This window comes from Anabrus simplex, chromosome X (assembly GCF_040414725.1).
Source record: "Anabrus simplex isolate iqAnaSimp1 chromosome X, ASM4041472v1, whole genome shotgun sequence".
Classification (NCBI taxonomy): Eukaryota; Metazoa; Arthropoda; class Insecta; order Orthoptera; family Tettigoniidae; genus Anabrus; species Anabrus simplex.
Window position 1 is genome coordinate 115976062 of NC_090279.1, and position 17984 is coordinate 115994045.

General features: G+C 38.2%; 1 protein-coding gene across 1 annotated transcript in view; it reads left to right on the forward strand.

The window, feature by feature from the left end:
* GluProRS (Glutamyl-prolyl-tRNA synthetase) overlaps positions 1-17984 on the forward strand; it is a 399755-nt gene that overhangs the window by 338055 nt on the left and 43716 nt on the right. Inside the window, exon 25 of the mRNA XM_068230702.1 lies at positions 5792-5931. Coding sequence (XP_068086803.1) covers positions 5792-5931 — 140 coding nt within the window. The remainder of the gene's footprint in view (positions 1-5791; positions 5932-17984) is intronic.

Genomic DNA, 17984 nt, shown 5'->3' on the forward strand with positions numbered 1-17984 from the left:
CAACACTGTACAATCACATATATTTTAAACACACATACCAAATACGTCTTTTTATTCTTTTGCAGTTTAATATCACAACATATCTCAGTTTTTCATAAACAATAAGTGTAATCATTCTTAATAAAATTGTTTGTTTTAAGATTAGCTAATGTGCTGATAATACCCAACAAGAAGGGCGAAACATGTCCACAACATTTCAATCTTTTATGATTATTTAACCACAAAACGTGGTACTCTAGGTATTGAATAGGTGAATAATAAATGTATACTTTGTAAATTGAATGTGAAAGTCCACAATACCGTCACTGGTAAACTGAACACTTGAATTCCCAATTATACTTCAATGCACAGTCTCTATCATAAATTCACTTAGTTAAGACACTTGCAAATCTTATACAATAACGATTTAGTCAGAGAAAATTTCATAACATTTCACACGCCACAACACGGCTGAAACTTCACTTGCGATGTACTCGCACAATTCAAAGTTCTAGAGTGTAACTTTTATGTCTCTCGCGAAGCGCGGCGGAGCATACTGACGTCTTGTCATGATCGTAGAGTTTAAGATACACTGACTATACCCTCGGTTCGCCGACCTATTTATATCCGACTGGGAGGTGCACTCTGAGTCGGGTGACGGAAGGGTGATAATACTTCCCAAACTTCAACTCGTCATATCTTTGAAACCGCTGGAAAGATTAGTCTCAAATTTGCAGGGTTGTACTTTTAAAATGTGAGCTACAATTTGGTGTTAGTCTCATATTTATTGGTACAGTCGTTGAAAAGCTTAAAAAGTAGTTTCGAGATGTTTCTGCGGGGAGGTGAGCTACAAGCAGTGCTGGCGTCACTCAACCTTGCCCCACTTATGCTGTCTTCCTCACACAGCGCAGTAGGGATGAGAACATTCTCTCGCACAGCTGTTCGTACATTGTAACTTAGCCGTTCGCTCATGAATAAAGATTTTATAACTCATATGTGCCAGGGCCTGTGCCTTCCTGGTACAATACATAAAGAGTAATTTTAATTAAGAATTTAAACTTATTAAGTAAATTATAGGGACATGTTTTGTCATTTTTTAAGGGCATCTTCAGGCTTAACCTCAAACCTGAAAGATAATAAATCAGGATCCTGATTGCTCTTAATTGTAGTTTTTTGAGAAAAATTACAAATTATAAATGTGAGGAGGATGATGATGTAGGTACATGCGTCAAAAAATGAGCAAGAGGGATGACAGTAGTTAAAATATTCTTATAATAAAGCGTTATAAAGCCTTACAAACAGTCCTAATTTATATACTTTTATGAATGTCCTTGTCTAAAAATGTGGTAACAAGTTGCATATTAGTAGTTCTATAAGAACATAATTATTGCTGCGTTGAATTGAACCTTGTTAAAAGGTTGAGGGTGTAAGAAATAAATTTAGTGCTTAAACAGTTTCATCTCTTAGAATAATGACAGAGTTGTACATTTTCTCTATCAGTCACACTTAATCATCTTGTCTTTAACATCCTGATATCAACTACAGTTTTTCTGCTAGTAAAGTGATAATTTTAAAATACACTTGCACTTGTAGATCATTCGTCACTTTCATATCGATGGAATATGTACAACAGGTCTTGAGAATGCTATCACCTTTTATAGTTGCATGAATGGCCTATTATAAAGACTGAAAATTATCTGTCTAATCTTCTTCACACCAACGTTAAAATGCTTTGTCTCTCAGTGCCAGTTGCTGTTCATTCTCTTTGGGTCACTTTCTTCCTCGAAGTAGATAAATGTTATGCAAAAGCTGATTGTAGAATACGGTTAGATAGGTCTCGGGAGACAATTTAAGATAACTGCCTGCACGGATGTTAGGTAACGTTGACCATTTTGGGGAAGTTTCTGAAAGAAAAAAACCTTCTGTTAGCCTTTGAAAATAACATTAATAATTCAAGTAACTTGTGGAAGTGTGGTGTTCCTTTGACAAAAGTTATAAAGGAGTGTGTAAATATTATGGCCAATATTTTTATCAACAATTATATAAAGATCTCGAATAAAAAGGAAATATCAAAAGAAATTACTAAAACTTCGAAAGCAGGGAACCAAGAGAAGTGTTTTGTTGGATGTGTGTAGTGCTTATATCAGTAGTGCAGGTTCATTATTTATGTGCACAGAAAGAACAACAACTGCATCATCATCAGTTATCTTTGAAAGTAATAGAACTCCAAGACTCAAATTAAATTTTCTTTTTTCTTTCTGCATATAATTTGGTATGCACAAGCATAGAACAACACGGAAAACCATGTTGAGGGCTGCTGATGGTGGAATTTGAAGCCACTATCTCCCAAATGCAAGCTCACAGCTGCGCTACCCTAACCGTGCAGTTAGAAAAGACCTGGCCAACTTTGATCACTCCAAGTGGGGTTTAAAATAAAATTTAAAGTTGCTAGTTTGTTAATCTCGTGCGATGAGATAAGTCTGCAGTCTTGTTGAAGAGTGCTCGATGGTAAGTAGCTGTTAGAAGGTGTGACTGCGGGAGTCGAAAGGGAAATGTGGTTTAATATGTACAACAAGAGGAGAGGAAAGGTGAGTTCAAAAGAAAAACAATGTGTGTAAATTCACCTACCCCTTTGTCAGTTATGATGTTAATTAGTTAAAGTAAAGGTGAGTTAAAGAAAAACATATGTAATTTCATTTATCTTTTCGACTGTTATAGTGTTAATCTGTTGCTATGGTAGCATTGAAATGACTGACACTTGTGCTTCTGTAATGTACAATACAGACCAAAATATGAGAATTATAACCACTTTGTCGAGCAGCTTCTCCCCTTTCTCTCGAGTCCTCCCAGCCCAAACTTTGCAACATTTTTGTAACACTATTTTTTTTTGTCAGAAATCACCCAGAACAAATTGAGCTGCATTTCTTTGGATTTTTTCACTTCTTAAATCAAGCAATCCTGGTGAGGGTCCCATACACTGGAATCATACTCTAGTTGGGGTCTTACCAGAGACTTATATGCCCTCTCCTTTACATTATTACTACAACCTTTTATTTACAGTCCCATTTATGTGATTAACCAAATGAAGATGTTTCTGTATATTAACACCTATAAGGAATTTTCTCCCCATCAACACGGTAATTAAAACTGAGAGGACTTTAACTATTAGTAAAGCTCACAACCCAACTTTTAACCCCATTTATCATACCTTTGCCTGCTGTCCTTCCTGCAACATTGTCAAGGCCATTTCGTAGTTTTTCACTATATTGTAACTTAATTATTTCTCTGGCCAGTAAAATATCAGTGATGGTGATTTTTTTTTTTTTAGAGAAAGTACAACTGGGCAACCATCCTCTATATAACACTAATCAGAGAGAAAAAATGGAAGGGGTCCGACACTTCAAAAAATGAAGGTATTGGCCAAAGGAGACAAGGAGGCGTGAAAATGAAAGACTCCCTAGGCCTCCATAGTAATAGCGTCAGGGTCGGAAAAGAACAAGAGTTGACCAAGGAAGGTCAGATAGGATAGATGAAAGTGAGGAGCCAGGCACAAGTATGTGGAAGCAATGCCAGGGCTCAGCTAAGGGCCCCGTGGTCACCAACCCACGGTCCAAAGTTCGGAGCCCCTAGGGCCCCTTTTAGTCACCTCTTATGACAGGAAGATACCGTGGTGTTATTCTACCGCCCCCACCCACAGGGGGGGGGGGTGAAATATTATCTGCAAAAAAACCTTACGTGTGTTTCCAGTTCTTTACTCCTACCATTTATACATATACTAGTAGAGAAGACTATCGTGGACAGTTGAAATTACTATCTGTAAAGCAATTGGAATTTCTAAATGGACTATTATTATATCTGATGTATAAAAGTTACATTTTCCAGGTTTTATATGGCATTTGAATGGAATCAGAACAGGTGTTTCCTTACAAACCATATTGTGTGCAGTTGTAGCTCTGGGGATCTGCGTACTCTTCGGAAATTTGCATACAACTGTCCAAAACTAATCACCATCAATACCACCATATGCCCTCCCTGCACACAAGCACTGCGGAATTAAATCCAGAGTTTTGGCGCGCATTCTAGTGATTGGAAATTCTGCAACACCACCTCCCCAACCCTATCGGCCAACATTCTCGACAAACAGGACTCAAACTGGCTAACCACCACGTCAGACCATATAAACTTGCCTTAATGACCACGGCCACCAGGTAGGATGCTGTGTTTTCTGCTTGTCGACAGAGATAAAGATAGCATTTATCACTAAATAGTTCAAGTAGTTCCAGTGTTCTCCATATACAGTATTTGTGGAAGTGTGTAGTTCGACCTATGTTCCTATGGCTTCATGGCGATCATTGCAATAGAAACCTATTTTTCTTTTAAAACTTACAAAAGTCGTAGTCGTAAGGGGTTCATTGTATTTCTCTTGTAAAGAAGACATAACCTTCTCGTTTTCTCAGTATTGCTGTGAATGACAGACAGAATTAGCAATTTTATATACACTGCCTGAAGCACCCAGGAGGAGTAGTTGAAACGGAATGAAACTACATATGCTGAAAGACCATATGCTTTTATTGAACTGTTTACAATATGGGATGAAAGAGACAAGTCGTTGGCGCCAGGTCAGTAGGGTGTCGTAGCCCACCCGCCGCAATGCGTGCCCTTACACGCTTCGGAATGGTATCAAACAGCCTTTAGATCCTCTCCTGAGGCAAGTTCGTCCATGGTTGTTGCAGCTGTCCCTCCAGATCCCGCAGGCTGGTACTGGGACGAAGTCCCCTTCCAATGTCATCCCAGACGTGTTCAGTGACGGAGAGGTCCAGGGATCTTGCTGGCAACGGGAGGACCTCAACATGCTCTAGGCCGTCCATAGACACACGTGCTGTGTGTGGATGTGCATTATCTTCTTCTAACACTGACCCAGGGTGCTGTGCCATAAGGGTTAGGACGTGTCTGTGATGTATCGCTGTGCCGGCAAAGTCTGCCAAAGCACTATTAGAGGTGACCTGAATGCATGTCCTATGCCTCCCCACAGCACGATGCTAAGGATTACGCCTGTGTCTCTTTCCACAATACGGGCAGGATCTGCCCTCGACGTCGCCAAACCCGCACACGATGATCATCGGAGGTTATGGAGAAGTGGTACTCATCACTGAACATGATATGACGGCAGTCATCCTGTGTCCATCCCTGCCAGGCAACAAGGCTCCACTGCAGACGTAGGCGTTGGTGTTCTGGTGTCAATGGCAACCGACGCATGGGGCGGTAGGACCCCAAACCCGTGGATGCGAGCCGTTGAGGTGCTGGCCTTCCGACCCCAGGTTGACAGGTTCGATCCTGGCTCAGTCCCGTGCTGAAATTTGTCATCCTCATGTTGGTATATTTACTGGCACTTAAAATAACTCCCGCGGGATAAAATTCCAGCACCTTGATGTCTCTGACAACTGTCAAATTAGTTAGGACGTAAAAACAATAACATTATTAATAAACAGTTGTATTTTTTATAGATTGCTGATTTTCCTTAATTTTATCATTCTCTTACATTCAAAGTAGTTACAAGGTCCTCCACTACATACTGTATGGCAGCTGGTCACATTGCTGCTAGTGCTATAGTAGATGAATCACCAGTTTTAAGCAGTTGTGAAGTTACCATGAGCTGCAGCTTCATGCTCTGTTGTTACAAACTTAGAGAGTATCTTATGTGTAGGGAAACACTGAACAGTGAAATAAGCATTAGTGCATTTATGGTTAAATTCCCTTTAAACATTTAAGGAAATAAAAGTGTCTCTGTTGATGTGAGGTGCTTGTCTTCTAGATCTCTACGCTCGAGTATACACGGACTTGCTGGCAATTCCGGTCGTCAAGGGGCGTAAGACCAAGAAGGAGAAGTTTGCTGGTGGAGACTACACCACGACAGTGGAGGCCTACATCTCTGCAAGCGGCCGTGCCATTCAGGTGAGCCTCTTCCCAATCTCCTACCTCCCACATTCATGTCAACTTCTTTCCTGCCTCAAAATGTGTCCATACCACTGCAACCGTCTTCAGTATGTATGTTACCTTTACACACTCTGATTTCTTCGTTCCTTATCTGGTCCATCCTGATAACCCCATCTTCATCTGTGTTATGTCCAGTTTCTTCTCCTCCTGTACGATTGCAGGTCTAACACCCATTTTATAAGCTTTTTCCATCAGTCTAGCGGTCAGTCGTTAGTCACAGAATGTCGCTGTAAATGAACTCCAGTGTAACATGTTTAGAATTGCAAAATTGTGTTTTGGCCTTTTCCCTTTTCTCTATTTAATGTGTGTTAAAACATTTCGTTGTAACAAATTTCAAACTTTCAGTGTAATGATTTAAACTTTTGCCCTTTTGTTTATATGTAAAGTTTATTTAAAAACGTATAATTGAAGTTCATCCTGTTTTTCCTTATTTAATTATTTGATTATTCGAACAATATGGTATTCACTTTCTATGCATCTAGGTGATTGGTCAAACAGGACATTGATTTGAAAGTAAACAACAAGCTTCGTGGAATTTCCAGTGCAAGAAATTTTGCTGTTGGCTGGGTAGGAGTGCACAGCCAATGAGCATTACGATTTCGCGTCTCTAGTTTTAGAAGAAAGAGATTTCCACAACAAAATCATTACCTGTTCAATACTGAACAACTAATTTAGTTATCAAAATATTCAATATAATCTCGTATTAGGAAGTGTTTCCCTCCTTCAGCTAATGTCAACAAGAAGTTAAAATGAAAATATTAAAAAGACATTTTAAAACATCTTATAAAATAATTGCTGTTTTCTGTCTAAGGAGAAAACAACTAATTCCGTGATGTTATTTGAAATACACAATAAACAAAGTACAAGAACAGTTAAATTAAAAATTAAACATATGGACATCTTCAAAACATCTTCAAAAATTTCTTACTGAATCCAGTCGAAATTGGTTAAAAGCGTTTTTCTGGTTGTTACGCCATTATTCCAAAGTCCCAGTCATTGTCCTATTAATTACACGTTAAAGAAACCTGGATTGCACATTTATGCCACTCTTTAGTGCGTTTGTAATTCCCACCATAAGAAATTTAAATTAGCGTTCACGGCCACGTTGCACCAGCGACGACTGGCCTGGGTGAGAATTTGGTAGAGAACCTAATTTCATGGCCCTAGCGTGTCGGCCTAAAGCTGCAGGGAGCGTCCATCTCAAGCTAGTCTTCGATGGGGCGTGTAATGTAATGTGTTGGTGCTTAATTTTACGTTTGTAAGTGCATTGTGTAACAGCTTGTACTGTACGTACGCATGGTTTCAGTTATGGAGAAGAAGAAAGCTAGACAGTTTACAAATGATGAAAATTTAAAGTTTATTGAAAAAGCGGACTCTAATCCACACATGAAACATGTACAAATTGCACAGATGTTGGACATTCTTACGATAACTTAAACATAATTGTAAGCGACATGTATAGTTCGCGTCTCTAAGAATGATTTTCCTTGATGTTCTACTATGTTGGTGTTCTTAAAATGTATTATTTATTTAATTATTTATTTCATTCATTATAATTGTAAACACTTATTTCTTTGTTTTCATCGTAATTATTTTTACGTTCAAACCTAACCTTAAATTTAATAGCGTAATTGTTTTTCTTTTTTTGGCTGTAGTGTCTAAAAAGAGGATGAAAATGAGGATAAAAATGAATGTGTGTGGTGTTCAAAGCACAGTTGGAGAGATTGAAGCAAACATAATAATGTAACACTTGCTGGTTCCTCACTATGGAACATCTGAGATAGTTGTTGTTTCAAATCCAAAAACATTTATAAAACATTTGAAAAAAACAAACAAAAAGAAGAAATGAGGAATGGATGATAGATATTGAACAAAGCAAGGGAAAAATAAAATGTTGAATTATCCTCCTGCTCGACACATACAGATACACACTCCGATGTTGTTGACGTTTGTATGAGCGCGAATGTGTAATTGCCTCAAGACAGTCCCTTGTCGGGAACATTGCGCTTGCAGTGAGCTGATTGCAACCTGTTTGTTTTTAACTGGGGTTTGATTATCCTCGTCAAACAAAATGTTGGGTTTTTCTGAAATTTCATTAAGATTTTGTATTGGATTGTCCCTTTGATCTCAATGAATATATAAGTTTTCCAATATGTTTGAATTGGTCCCTTCTCGACTACTTGAACGATTTCTGAAAATTTGTTAAGAGAAGTTAATTTGTGGTTGAATTCTGTCGTGTTCCCCATTGCTGAGAATCTTTTATATTTGTCCGCATTGATGTGTCCTTTGCAAGTTATGAATCTCATTCCGTATTGACGGATATCACTTTACAAAAGAAAATATTTATAAAATCCTCCTATCAATACAAGTCAAGTCATCTGTTAGATGAAGCAAAGTCTATACATGTTTCAGCCTAATCTCAAGGCCATCTTCAGTAGTAAAACAATGATTGCATAATATACAAACAAATTAAAAATTGTAATGATGTGAAGTGACAGTGATCATGATTAGTGAGTTAAAAAACACATTGAGGTACAAAGTCCTCTCGTCTAATAGATCTTGCTGGCTGTTAAATAAAACATTATGCTGAGGAGTGTAGTGAGACCGTCAATACTACGAATAAAACGTGTAACATCTGTAATGAGAAAAAAGGAATGTATGAGTGGATGAAGAACAAGTTAAAAATGATGTACGAAAAGAAAACTCATATGACTTACTTATAACTAAAAGTTGTCGTCTCGAATGGAGATGACCTTGTCGGTCTCAAGTCACATTGACAACTAAGCCTGTGTGTGGCTTACTGTGTATCTGTGTCGATGTGGTTGGGTGGGGTAATGGAGGGGGAGGGGCAGGGAGGGAGGGAAGTTGTGATTCGCCGAAGGAGGGTGTTGATGGAAGGGCGGGTCTTATTCTAGAATGTCGGTAGTGAAACTCTTTTTTATTAATGAACTGTTCGCAGATGTGCGGGACAAAGGTTTCCAATAAAACATTTTTCTTTTCGTTGATTTCATTTAAGTTATAGACGGGATTGTTATATTGGTCGATATCTATATATATATTCTCTAGTATATTAAGTAAGGGACCTTTCTGTTCGTAATGCAGGATCTTTAAATCTTGATCAATTGTTGTGTATTTATGATTTTTCTCTCTACCATGTTCGCTCATGGCTGAGTAGCGATTATACTTTAGGGCATTAAGATGTTCGGAGTATCTTACATTGAAACTGCGGCCTGTTTGCCCAATATACGTTGAAAGACATGATTGGCATTTTAATTTGTATATTCCAGAGTTAGAAATTTTTTTGCTGTTGACAATATGAGAATTAAAAAACATTTTTGTATTGGTGTGAACGGTCTTGAAAGCTACTTTTAACTTGTGTTTTTTAAAGATGTTTGAAATAGGATATATATTATTATTATTATTATTATATTATTATTATTATTATTATTATTATTATTATTATTATTATTATTATTATTATTAAAGGTAAATGTGGTGAACTCAACCACGACGATTTAATCATTATGTTGGCTGAATCTGAATTAGCGGTTAATAGGTTACCTACAGACATTCAAAATGAGGTTAGATATGAAGTTAAGCGAAAGTTACTTTCATCTTTCGATCAGAAACATACCAGTTCTGGCAAACCCAATAAAGAACAAGACTTTGTCTCATTTCAGATTCCGTATGGGAATCAACATCTATATCATCTGATGGCCAAGCAGGCATCAATTTTTGATAATGAGACAAAGTCTCTCATAGTGCATTGGCACTGCCGGTAGCTACAATTAGCCTACGCAGTGGCCTCCACGGTATGCAATATCCAGCGTCTTGGTAGATGTGCTAGGTACCAACTGATGAGCCCAGCCTAGCACATGGGGGCGAAACGTTGGCAACAAGAATGAGTTAGCTGGAAAATTTATAATGTCCAATAACAGACCATTTATATTGGTATTATAAATTTACTCATTCGGAACAAAAATTTCAGATTCCGTATGGGAATCAACATCTATATCATAACATACCATTTAATCGAGCAGCTCGTCTCCTTTCTCCCAAATCTTCCCAGCCCAAACTTTGCAACATTTTTGTAACGCTACTCTTTTGTCGGAAATCACCCAGAACAAATCGAGCTGCTTTTCTTTGGACTTTTTCCAGTTCTTGAATCAAGTAATCCTGGTGAGGGTCCCATACACTGGAACCATACTCTAGTTGGGGTCTTACCAGAGACTTATATGCCCTCTCCTTTACATCCTTACTACAACCCTTAAATACCCTCATAACCATGTGCAGAGATCTGTACCCTTTATTAACAATCATATTTATGTGATTATCCCAATGAAGGTCTTTTCTTATATAAACACCTAGAAACTTACAATGATCCCCAAAAGGAACTTTCACCCCATCAACGCAGTAATTAAAACTGAGAGGACTTTTCCTATTTGTGAAACTCACAACTTGACTTTTAACCCCGTTTATCATCATACCATTGTCCACCATCCATCTCACAACACTATCGAGGTCACCCTGCAGCCGCTCACAATCTTGTAACTTATTTATTACTCTGTACAGAATAACATCATCTGCAAACAGCCTTATCTCTGATTCCACTTCTTTACACATATCATTGATATATATAAGAAAACATAAAGGTCCAATAATATTGCCGTGAGGAATTCGCCCCTTAATTATTACAGGGTCAGATAAAGCTTCGCCTACTCTAATTCTCTGAGTTCTATTTTCTAGAAATATAGCCACCCATTCAGTCACTCTTTTTTCTAGTCCAATTGCACTCATTTTTGCCAGTAGTCTTCCATGATCTACCCTATCAAATGCTTTAGGTAGGTCAATCGCATTACAGTCCATTTGGCCTCCTGAATCCTGGATATCTGCTATATCTTGCTGAAATCCTACCAGCTGAGCTTCAGTCGAATAACCTTTCCTAAACCCAAACTGCCTTCATTCAAACCAGTTATTAATTTCACAAACATGTCTAATATAATAAAAAAGAATGCTTTCCCAAAGCTTACATACAATGCATGTCAAACTGACTGGCCTGTAATTTTCAGCTTTATGTCTATCACCCTTTTCTTTATACACAGGGGCTACTATTGCAACTCTCCATTCATTTGGTATAACTCCTTCAACCAAACAATAATCAAATAAGTATTTCAGATATGGTACTATATCCCTACCCATTGCCTTTAGTATATCCCAGAAATCTTATCAATTCCAGCTGCTTTTCTAGTTTTCAACTTTTGTATCTTACTGTAAATATCATTGTTATCATAGGTAAATTTTAATACTTCTTTAGTGTTACTCACATCCCCTATCTGGACATTATCCTTGTAACCAACAATCTTTACATACTGCTGACTGAATACTTCTGCATTTTGAAGATCCTCACATACACACTCCCCTTGTTCATTAATGATTCCTGGAATGTCCTTCTTTGAACCTGTTTCTGCCTTAAAGTACCTATACATACTCTTCCATTTTTTCACTAAAATTTGTATGACCAATTATGCTTGCCATCATGTTATCCTTAGCTGACTTCTTTGCTAGATTCAATTTCCTAGTAAGTTCCTTCAATTTCTCCTTACCTCCATAACCACTTCTAACTCTATTTCTTTCCAGTCTGTACCTCCTTCTTAGTCTCTTTACTTCTCTGTTATAATATAGTGGATCCTTACCATTCCTTACCACCTTTAAAGGTACAAACCTATTTTCACATTCCTCAACAATTGCTTTAAACCCATCCCAGAGTCTGTTTACATTTTTATTTACCATTTTCCAGCAATCATAGTTACTTTTTAAAAACTCCCTCATGCCTGTTTTATCAGCCATATGGTACTGCCTAATAGTCCTAATTTTTAATACCTTCCTTTCTTTCGCATTTATTTTTAACTACGACAAAAACAGCTTCGTGATCACTAATACCCTCTATTACTTCGGTTTCTTTATAGAGCTCATCTGGTTTTATCAGCACCACATCCAAAATATTGTTCCAGTTCCTTCCATCACTCTCTGAATCAGGTGCCCTTCCCATATTAACTTATTTGCCATTTGTTGGTCATGCTTCCTGTCATTCTCATTACCTTCCCAATTGACATTTGGTAAATTGATATCACCTGCTACTATCACATTCCTTTCCATATCATTCCCAACATAGCTGATTATCTTATCAAATAATTCTGAATCAGGGTCAGCGCTACCCTTTCCCTGCCTGTACACTCAAAAGACATCAAGTTGCCTGTTATCTTTAGAGAAGAGCCCAGAACTTCATGTTTTTCATCCTTAACTTTTTCGTAGCTTACAAATTCCTCTTTCACCAGAATGAATACTCCCCCTCCTACCATTCCTGTCCTATCTCTACGATACACACTCCAGTTCCGTGAGAATATCTCTGCATCCATTATATCATTTCTCAGCCATGATTCAACTCCTATTACAATATCTGGTAAGTATATATCTATTAAATTACTTAATTCGATTCCTTTGTTTACAATGCTTCTACAGTTGAGCATTAACATCTTTATGTCATCCCTACTTGATTTCCAGTTCCCTGTTCGCGTAACACCGCTCCCTCTTGTAAGCAGATTTATTGGCACGTAAAAGAACTCCTGCGGGAGAAAATCCCGGCACCTAGGCGTTTACAGAAACCTAAAAGTAGTTAGCGGGACGTAAAAACAATAACATTATTATTAGAAAATATTTTCCGGTTAATCCAAAAATTTCGTAATCCGAACAGACTCCGGTCCCAATTAGTTCGGATTAACACTTTCAACACTATGCCCGTACAGGGTTCGGGCACGCTGCTTTCCTGCTTTTGGACGGCGCCCGTATATGATATGGGCGTGATTTTCTCGTGTGTTTATATCCAGCTGCACGTATCACGTACGGTTCCCGTCCCTTGGTTGGAGGTAATAGTTCATCTAGTGACCACTAGAATGCAGCAGTTATCGGGAATTTCGAACTGAAACGATAAACAGGGTATTTTCTCCTCTACCGAAGCACTCGGTGTACCGTGTGCTGCCCGCGCCAAATCTGTCACGCTGTTAGCTGCGTTACTATGTAAACATGTCTTCACGCTGGCTCAATGATAGCGATATTTTAGATATTTTATCAGGAGAAGCTGGTTCAGAGCTGGGTGGAAGTAATGACAACCCTGCTTACGAACGTAATAACGTATCAAGCGATAGTTCACGTAAGATTTTTATTTATTACGTCACTTTGAAACGTAAGTGTTTAGCTGTATTATTTTACTCCGAATACAAACGATAGAAATACATCACATACAGAAATTTGGGTTTATTTTTTTCGTTCAGACGAAGAGATTCAGGCTGATGATTCACCTGTGCTGGGAACATCTGCTAGATCATCTGAATCTGATGATGAATGGTCAGAAACAGATGACCAAGCACAGCTACCTGTCTTCCAGTCGACATCTGGTTCTACTCAGTTTTGTGCGGGGAGTGATGAAATGGATTGTTTTAGTAATTTTTTTAGTGACGATGTAATCAAAAATATAAAAACAGAAACTAACAGATATGCAGGTACGACAATTGCGACAATGAAACGTCAGGGCAAACTGAAGGAAAACTCCATGTGGTTTCGGTGGTCTGCAGTAAAACCTCATGAAATTTATTGGTTTTTTGCAACAATTTTTCATATGTGTGTGGTGAAGCTACCCAAACTCAGTGATTATTGGTCAACTGATCCCTTTTATCAGACAGGATTTTCCAGTCGATTGTTGAGTCGTGATAGATTTTCCGTAATTTTATTTATGTTGCACCTAAATGACAAAGCCACCTTCATCAAGAAGGGGAATCCTAATCATGACCCACTACATAAACTCAGGCCTTTCTTTGATTTTTTTTTTTTTGTGCACAGATGCATTGCCGGTTTTCAGCCGTATGAGAACCTAACAATAGATGAGGCTATATGTACCTTCCGTGGTAGAGTAGGGTTTAGGGTTTATATGAAGAACACGCCCAATAAGTACGGTATGAAAATGTATGTACTTTACGATGTGGTAACGGGCTATGTACTGAATTGTGAAATATATATGGGATCCGCAGGGAATGTTGACAACAGCATTCAGGCTCTTGTATATAGATTATGCTCACAGTTTTTCAGTAAGTCCCTCCCTACTGAATATGCTGTGGCAAAAGAAAACCCTGGCTGTTGGTACTGTCATGAAAAACAGGAAGGGTTTACCACCAACGTTCAGGACAAAGAAATTGAAGAAGGAAGAGATTATATTTTTGAGGAAAGGGCACCTTCTTGCTGTGAAGTTGAAGAGCAAGCAGGATGTTTTATGCCTTTCAACAAAACATAAGGCTTCCACTACACTTGTTTCTGGTAGATCGAAGGGTGGTGTCGTACAGAAACTAAAGCCTGACGTAGTCATCGATTACAATATAAATAAAACTGGTGTTGATAGAGCAGATCAACTGAACAGTTATTATCCATTTGCACGGAAGACAATGAGATGGTGGAAAAAGCTCTTCTTCCATTTGTTCCTTATGTCTGTTGCGAATGGTTTCATTCTATATAAAGAGATCTCAAAATCAAAGATATCTCTTGTGGATTACATGAGAGTGATCAGTTCGTGGTTAGCAGCTAAATGAGGAAGAGACATCTCGAGGCTGGAGCCTACTCCCTCCCCCAGTGTTGACAGGACTTTTGCTCGCCATTTTCCAGAAAAGGTTCCTCCAATGAACAATAAAGTGAATGCTACTCGTTATTGCAAGGTATGCTCAGACAGGGGCAAGAAGGAAAGTGGTAAGTGCATCAGAAAAGAGAGTAGATGGTGGTGCAAAGAGTGCAAAGTAGGACTGTGTATAGTCCAATGTTTTCAGGACTGCCATACGAAAACAAACTATTCCTAAATAGGTCAATATTTTATTCCACTGCATTTGTGTTTATTTGTGGCCTAAGTAGTCGCATTAAATGATTATTTTTTATTGTTTGAGCAAGCTTATTGGTATAACCTCATTGTAAAAAAATTTTCCGTACTATTTTATTTATGTTTTTCATAAGACTAGTATAATTAAATTACTTCAGATATTCACTTGTTGATTAACATCTTCATTTTGGATGGTTGACACCTTCATACGGTACAAAAATCAGGCATGTAATATGTTTCGCTGTTCCATAATAACATGTTAAAAATTAGCAAAAGACCCAGTTCACAGCCAGGATCCATGTTAAAATATGGTAGTGTTGAAAGTGTTAACGAGGCTCTACTATACTTATTGTTGTTGATAGAATTCGTATTGTAAAAAAAGTTTAGAATTGTTGTTACTAGTTCTGTTTTTTAATGTTTGTGATTTGATGTAAATTACTGTTGTTGTAAGTGAAACTGATAAATTCCTTTTTCGACTTGGCCTCCCTACTTAGGGTGGCGTGCACCAACCAAGAGTAAGTTCTACTTCCGTAGTAAGTACTCTTGAAGTCAGCATTCGGCGACTTCCATATGAGAGTAAGTTACTTCCGAAGTATTTTAGTCCTTTCAGATACTCTTGGACTAAATTACTACAAGAGTAAAATATTGAAGAGCACCATCTTGTAGTATATTACTAAAGAAGTAAATAACGTACGAATATAGGTTAGAATTTACTCTCACGTCGTGCATGGAGTAACCTAGGTTTAGACTTGTTGACAAATGATAATATCGTGCCGTATATGAGAGGAAAGACGTTTCAAACGTGTTTATGGATTACTTACATTATATTGATGATCTCAACGCAGAAAACGATGGGAAATGTAATAGTGTGTAGGCCTACAGTGCGTGAAAGGCGAGAGCCATATAATGTGCACACGGCGAGTTTCAGGAACGTTTTTGGTCTTAGGAAGGAATCCTTTACTTTCCTTCTAAATCTACTTGGAGATCACTTACAGCTGAATTCTTGTCTTAATTTTGTTGTATAACTCAAATTACAGTTGCTGTGTGCCCTATGAGTGTTTCGTACCGGAGCATTTCAGTACAGTTGCCGGTGATCTAATTAACGTTTACCGCACAACTGCTGGCTGTATCATTCATCGCATAGTTAAAGCACTAGTTGAGGCTAAGAGGGAGGTAGCCTGCAAATGATGATGATTGTTCGAAAAATAAAAGGATATTCTTCACGTTGGCAGGTTTTCACACATCGTGGATGCAATTGACTCCCCCAGTTTTTGCCATCTCGGTGACAACGGTGAACTTTTCAGAAATCGGAAGAGGTATTTATCTTTTTTTTTTTTTTTTTTTTTTCAATTTGCTTAACGTCGCACCGGCACAGATGGGTCTTATGGCAATGATAGGGCAGGAAAGGCCTAGGGATTGTGAAGCGGCCTTAAGCTAGGGCCTACAGACCCAGCATTTGCCTGGTGTGAAAATGGGAAAATTTTGCTGTGGATGTAGGCGATCTGTATGAAGAAACCACCTTCGCTTTTAAGTCCTTCTACAGAATCTTGTTCTTCACTGCGTTTTCCGTCACTCGAAGCATTGAATTCTTCTGTCACGACTTTCCATGAATTTCTTTTCTTATCCAGCATCTTTATGTTGTGTTTCTTACACCCTATATCCTTTGCATAGATCATCATTATCTCTATTAACAAGCATTTATCTTTTTCGCTTACGTTTTTCCCCGTTTCCTATCGCACATTACCTTATCCATTTAGATTTCTTTAAAGAAGATACACAAACACAACACTACTCCGCGAGTAACGAACGCTACTTCGATAGTAGTAACTAAAAGAGTAAATTGTACTTCAACTCTCCGGCGTTACTTCTGGAGTAAATAACTGCCATAGGAATTAACTTCTGTAGTATGGACTTCTTTAGTAAACGCTACTTCTGTAGTAATTTACTCCAAGATGGTGCACACCCCACCCTTAGTGTAGTAACAGGCTTGTTTTTGATTTTTTGTCAATGAACTCGTCAACATAATGGGAGCTTCAACCGCCAGTGTAGCCTACCTAGTAGTGTAGTTACTTTGGGAGACAGTAGTAGTCTCCTCTCATCTTCAGAAATGGTAGATACAGCCATTATACACATGCAGTAACATGTACGCATGTTGAAAAAAGTACAGAGTATCATATACCTGTTCGATAGTTTTTGTTATTCAGTACTACGTTTTCTCACTTAACACATTGCCTTTTCTTGTCTCCTACAGAGATGTTTTAACGAGGTTTTACTTTATTACATGTATTGACATTGATATAGAATTACTTCGTGTGGATTTAGGCCTTAGGTGTCGATAGTCAGACACTGGATATACTGATTCACAAATCAGTTTCTTGGGTGGAATTTCTTTGTGTCTTGTTGGAAGAGAGAAGATTCGAGAACTCCTTGGCTGATCTAGAGCAAAGTTTTTATTAATTCTGTTAGTGAGACACTAATGCTTCACTATAGATCTTTTACATGCTGAGTGCCAAATTGGCAGTTTTCTGCCCCTTCAATAGTTGTACTGCCTCTGCAAGGTTTGAACCATGGATGTTGGGATCTAGAGGCCAACATTCTATCCCTGATTCATGGATAGTAGGAACCCAGAACAAGAAGTCAAACTCCACAAGAAAATATGTCAACAAGTTATCTACTACTACTGCTGCTGCTCTGATTAATTTAAGGACCACATTACCCAATGCCATGGGCACACTATTCAAATTGACGAACTCTCCATATTTCCAATGCAAGAGTACAGCAAAGAGGAGGTAGGGAGGGGATGTGGGCTGTGTGATGCACAAGTTTCCTCGTTCGACTTGCACAGGATTGTTTGTACTTGTCTCTTACAGGCAGTATCCAACAACACTTGTCAGTCAAGGAATGCACCAGATCGGTTCTCCTTCCGTCTGTTGGCCACAGTAACATCCTGCTGCCCCTTCACTCGCAACATTGTAAATTGAACGAAGGAAACAATATGCCTGATGGTTTTTTTAATTATTATTATTATTATTATTATTATTATTATTATTATTATTATTATTATTATTACAACTTCCCCCATGCGGAGGCTGCCACAAGG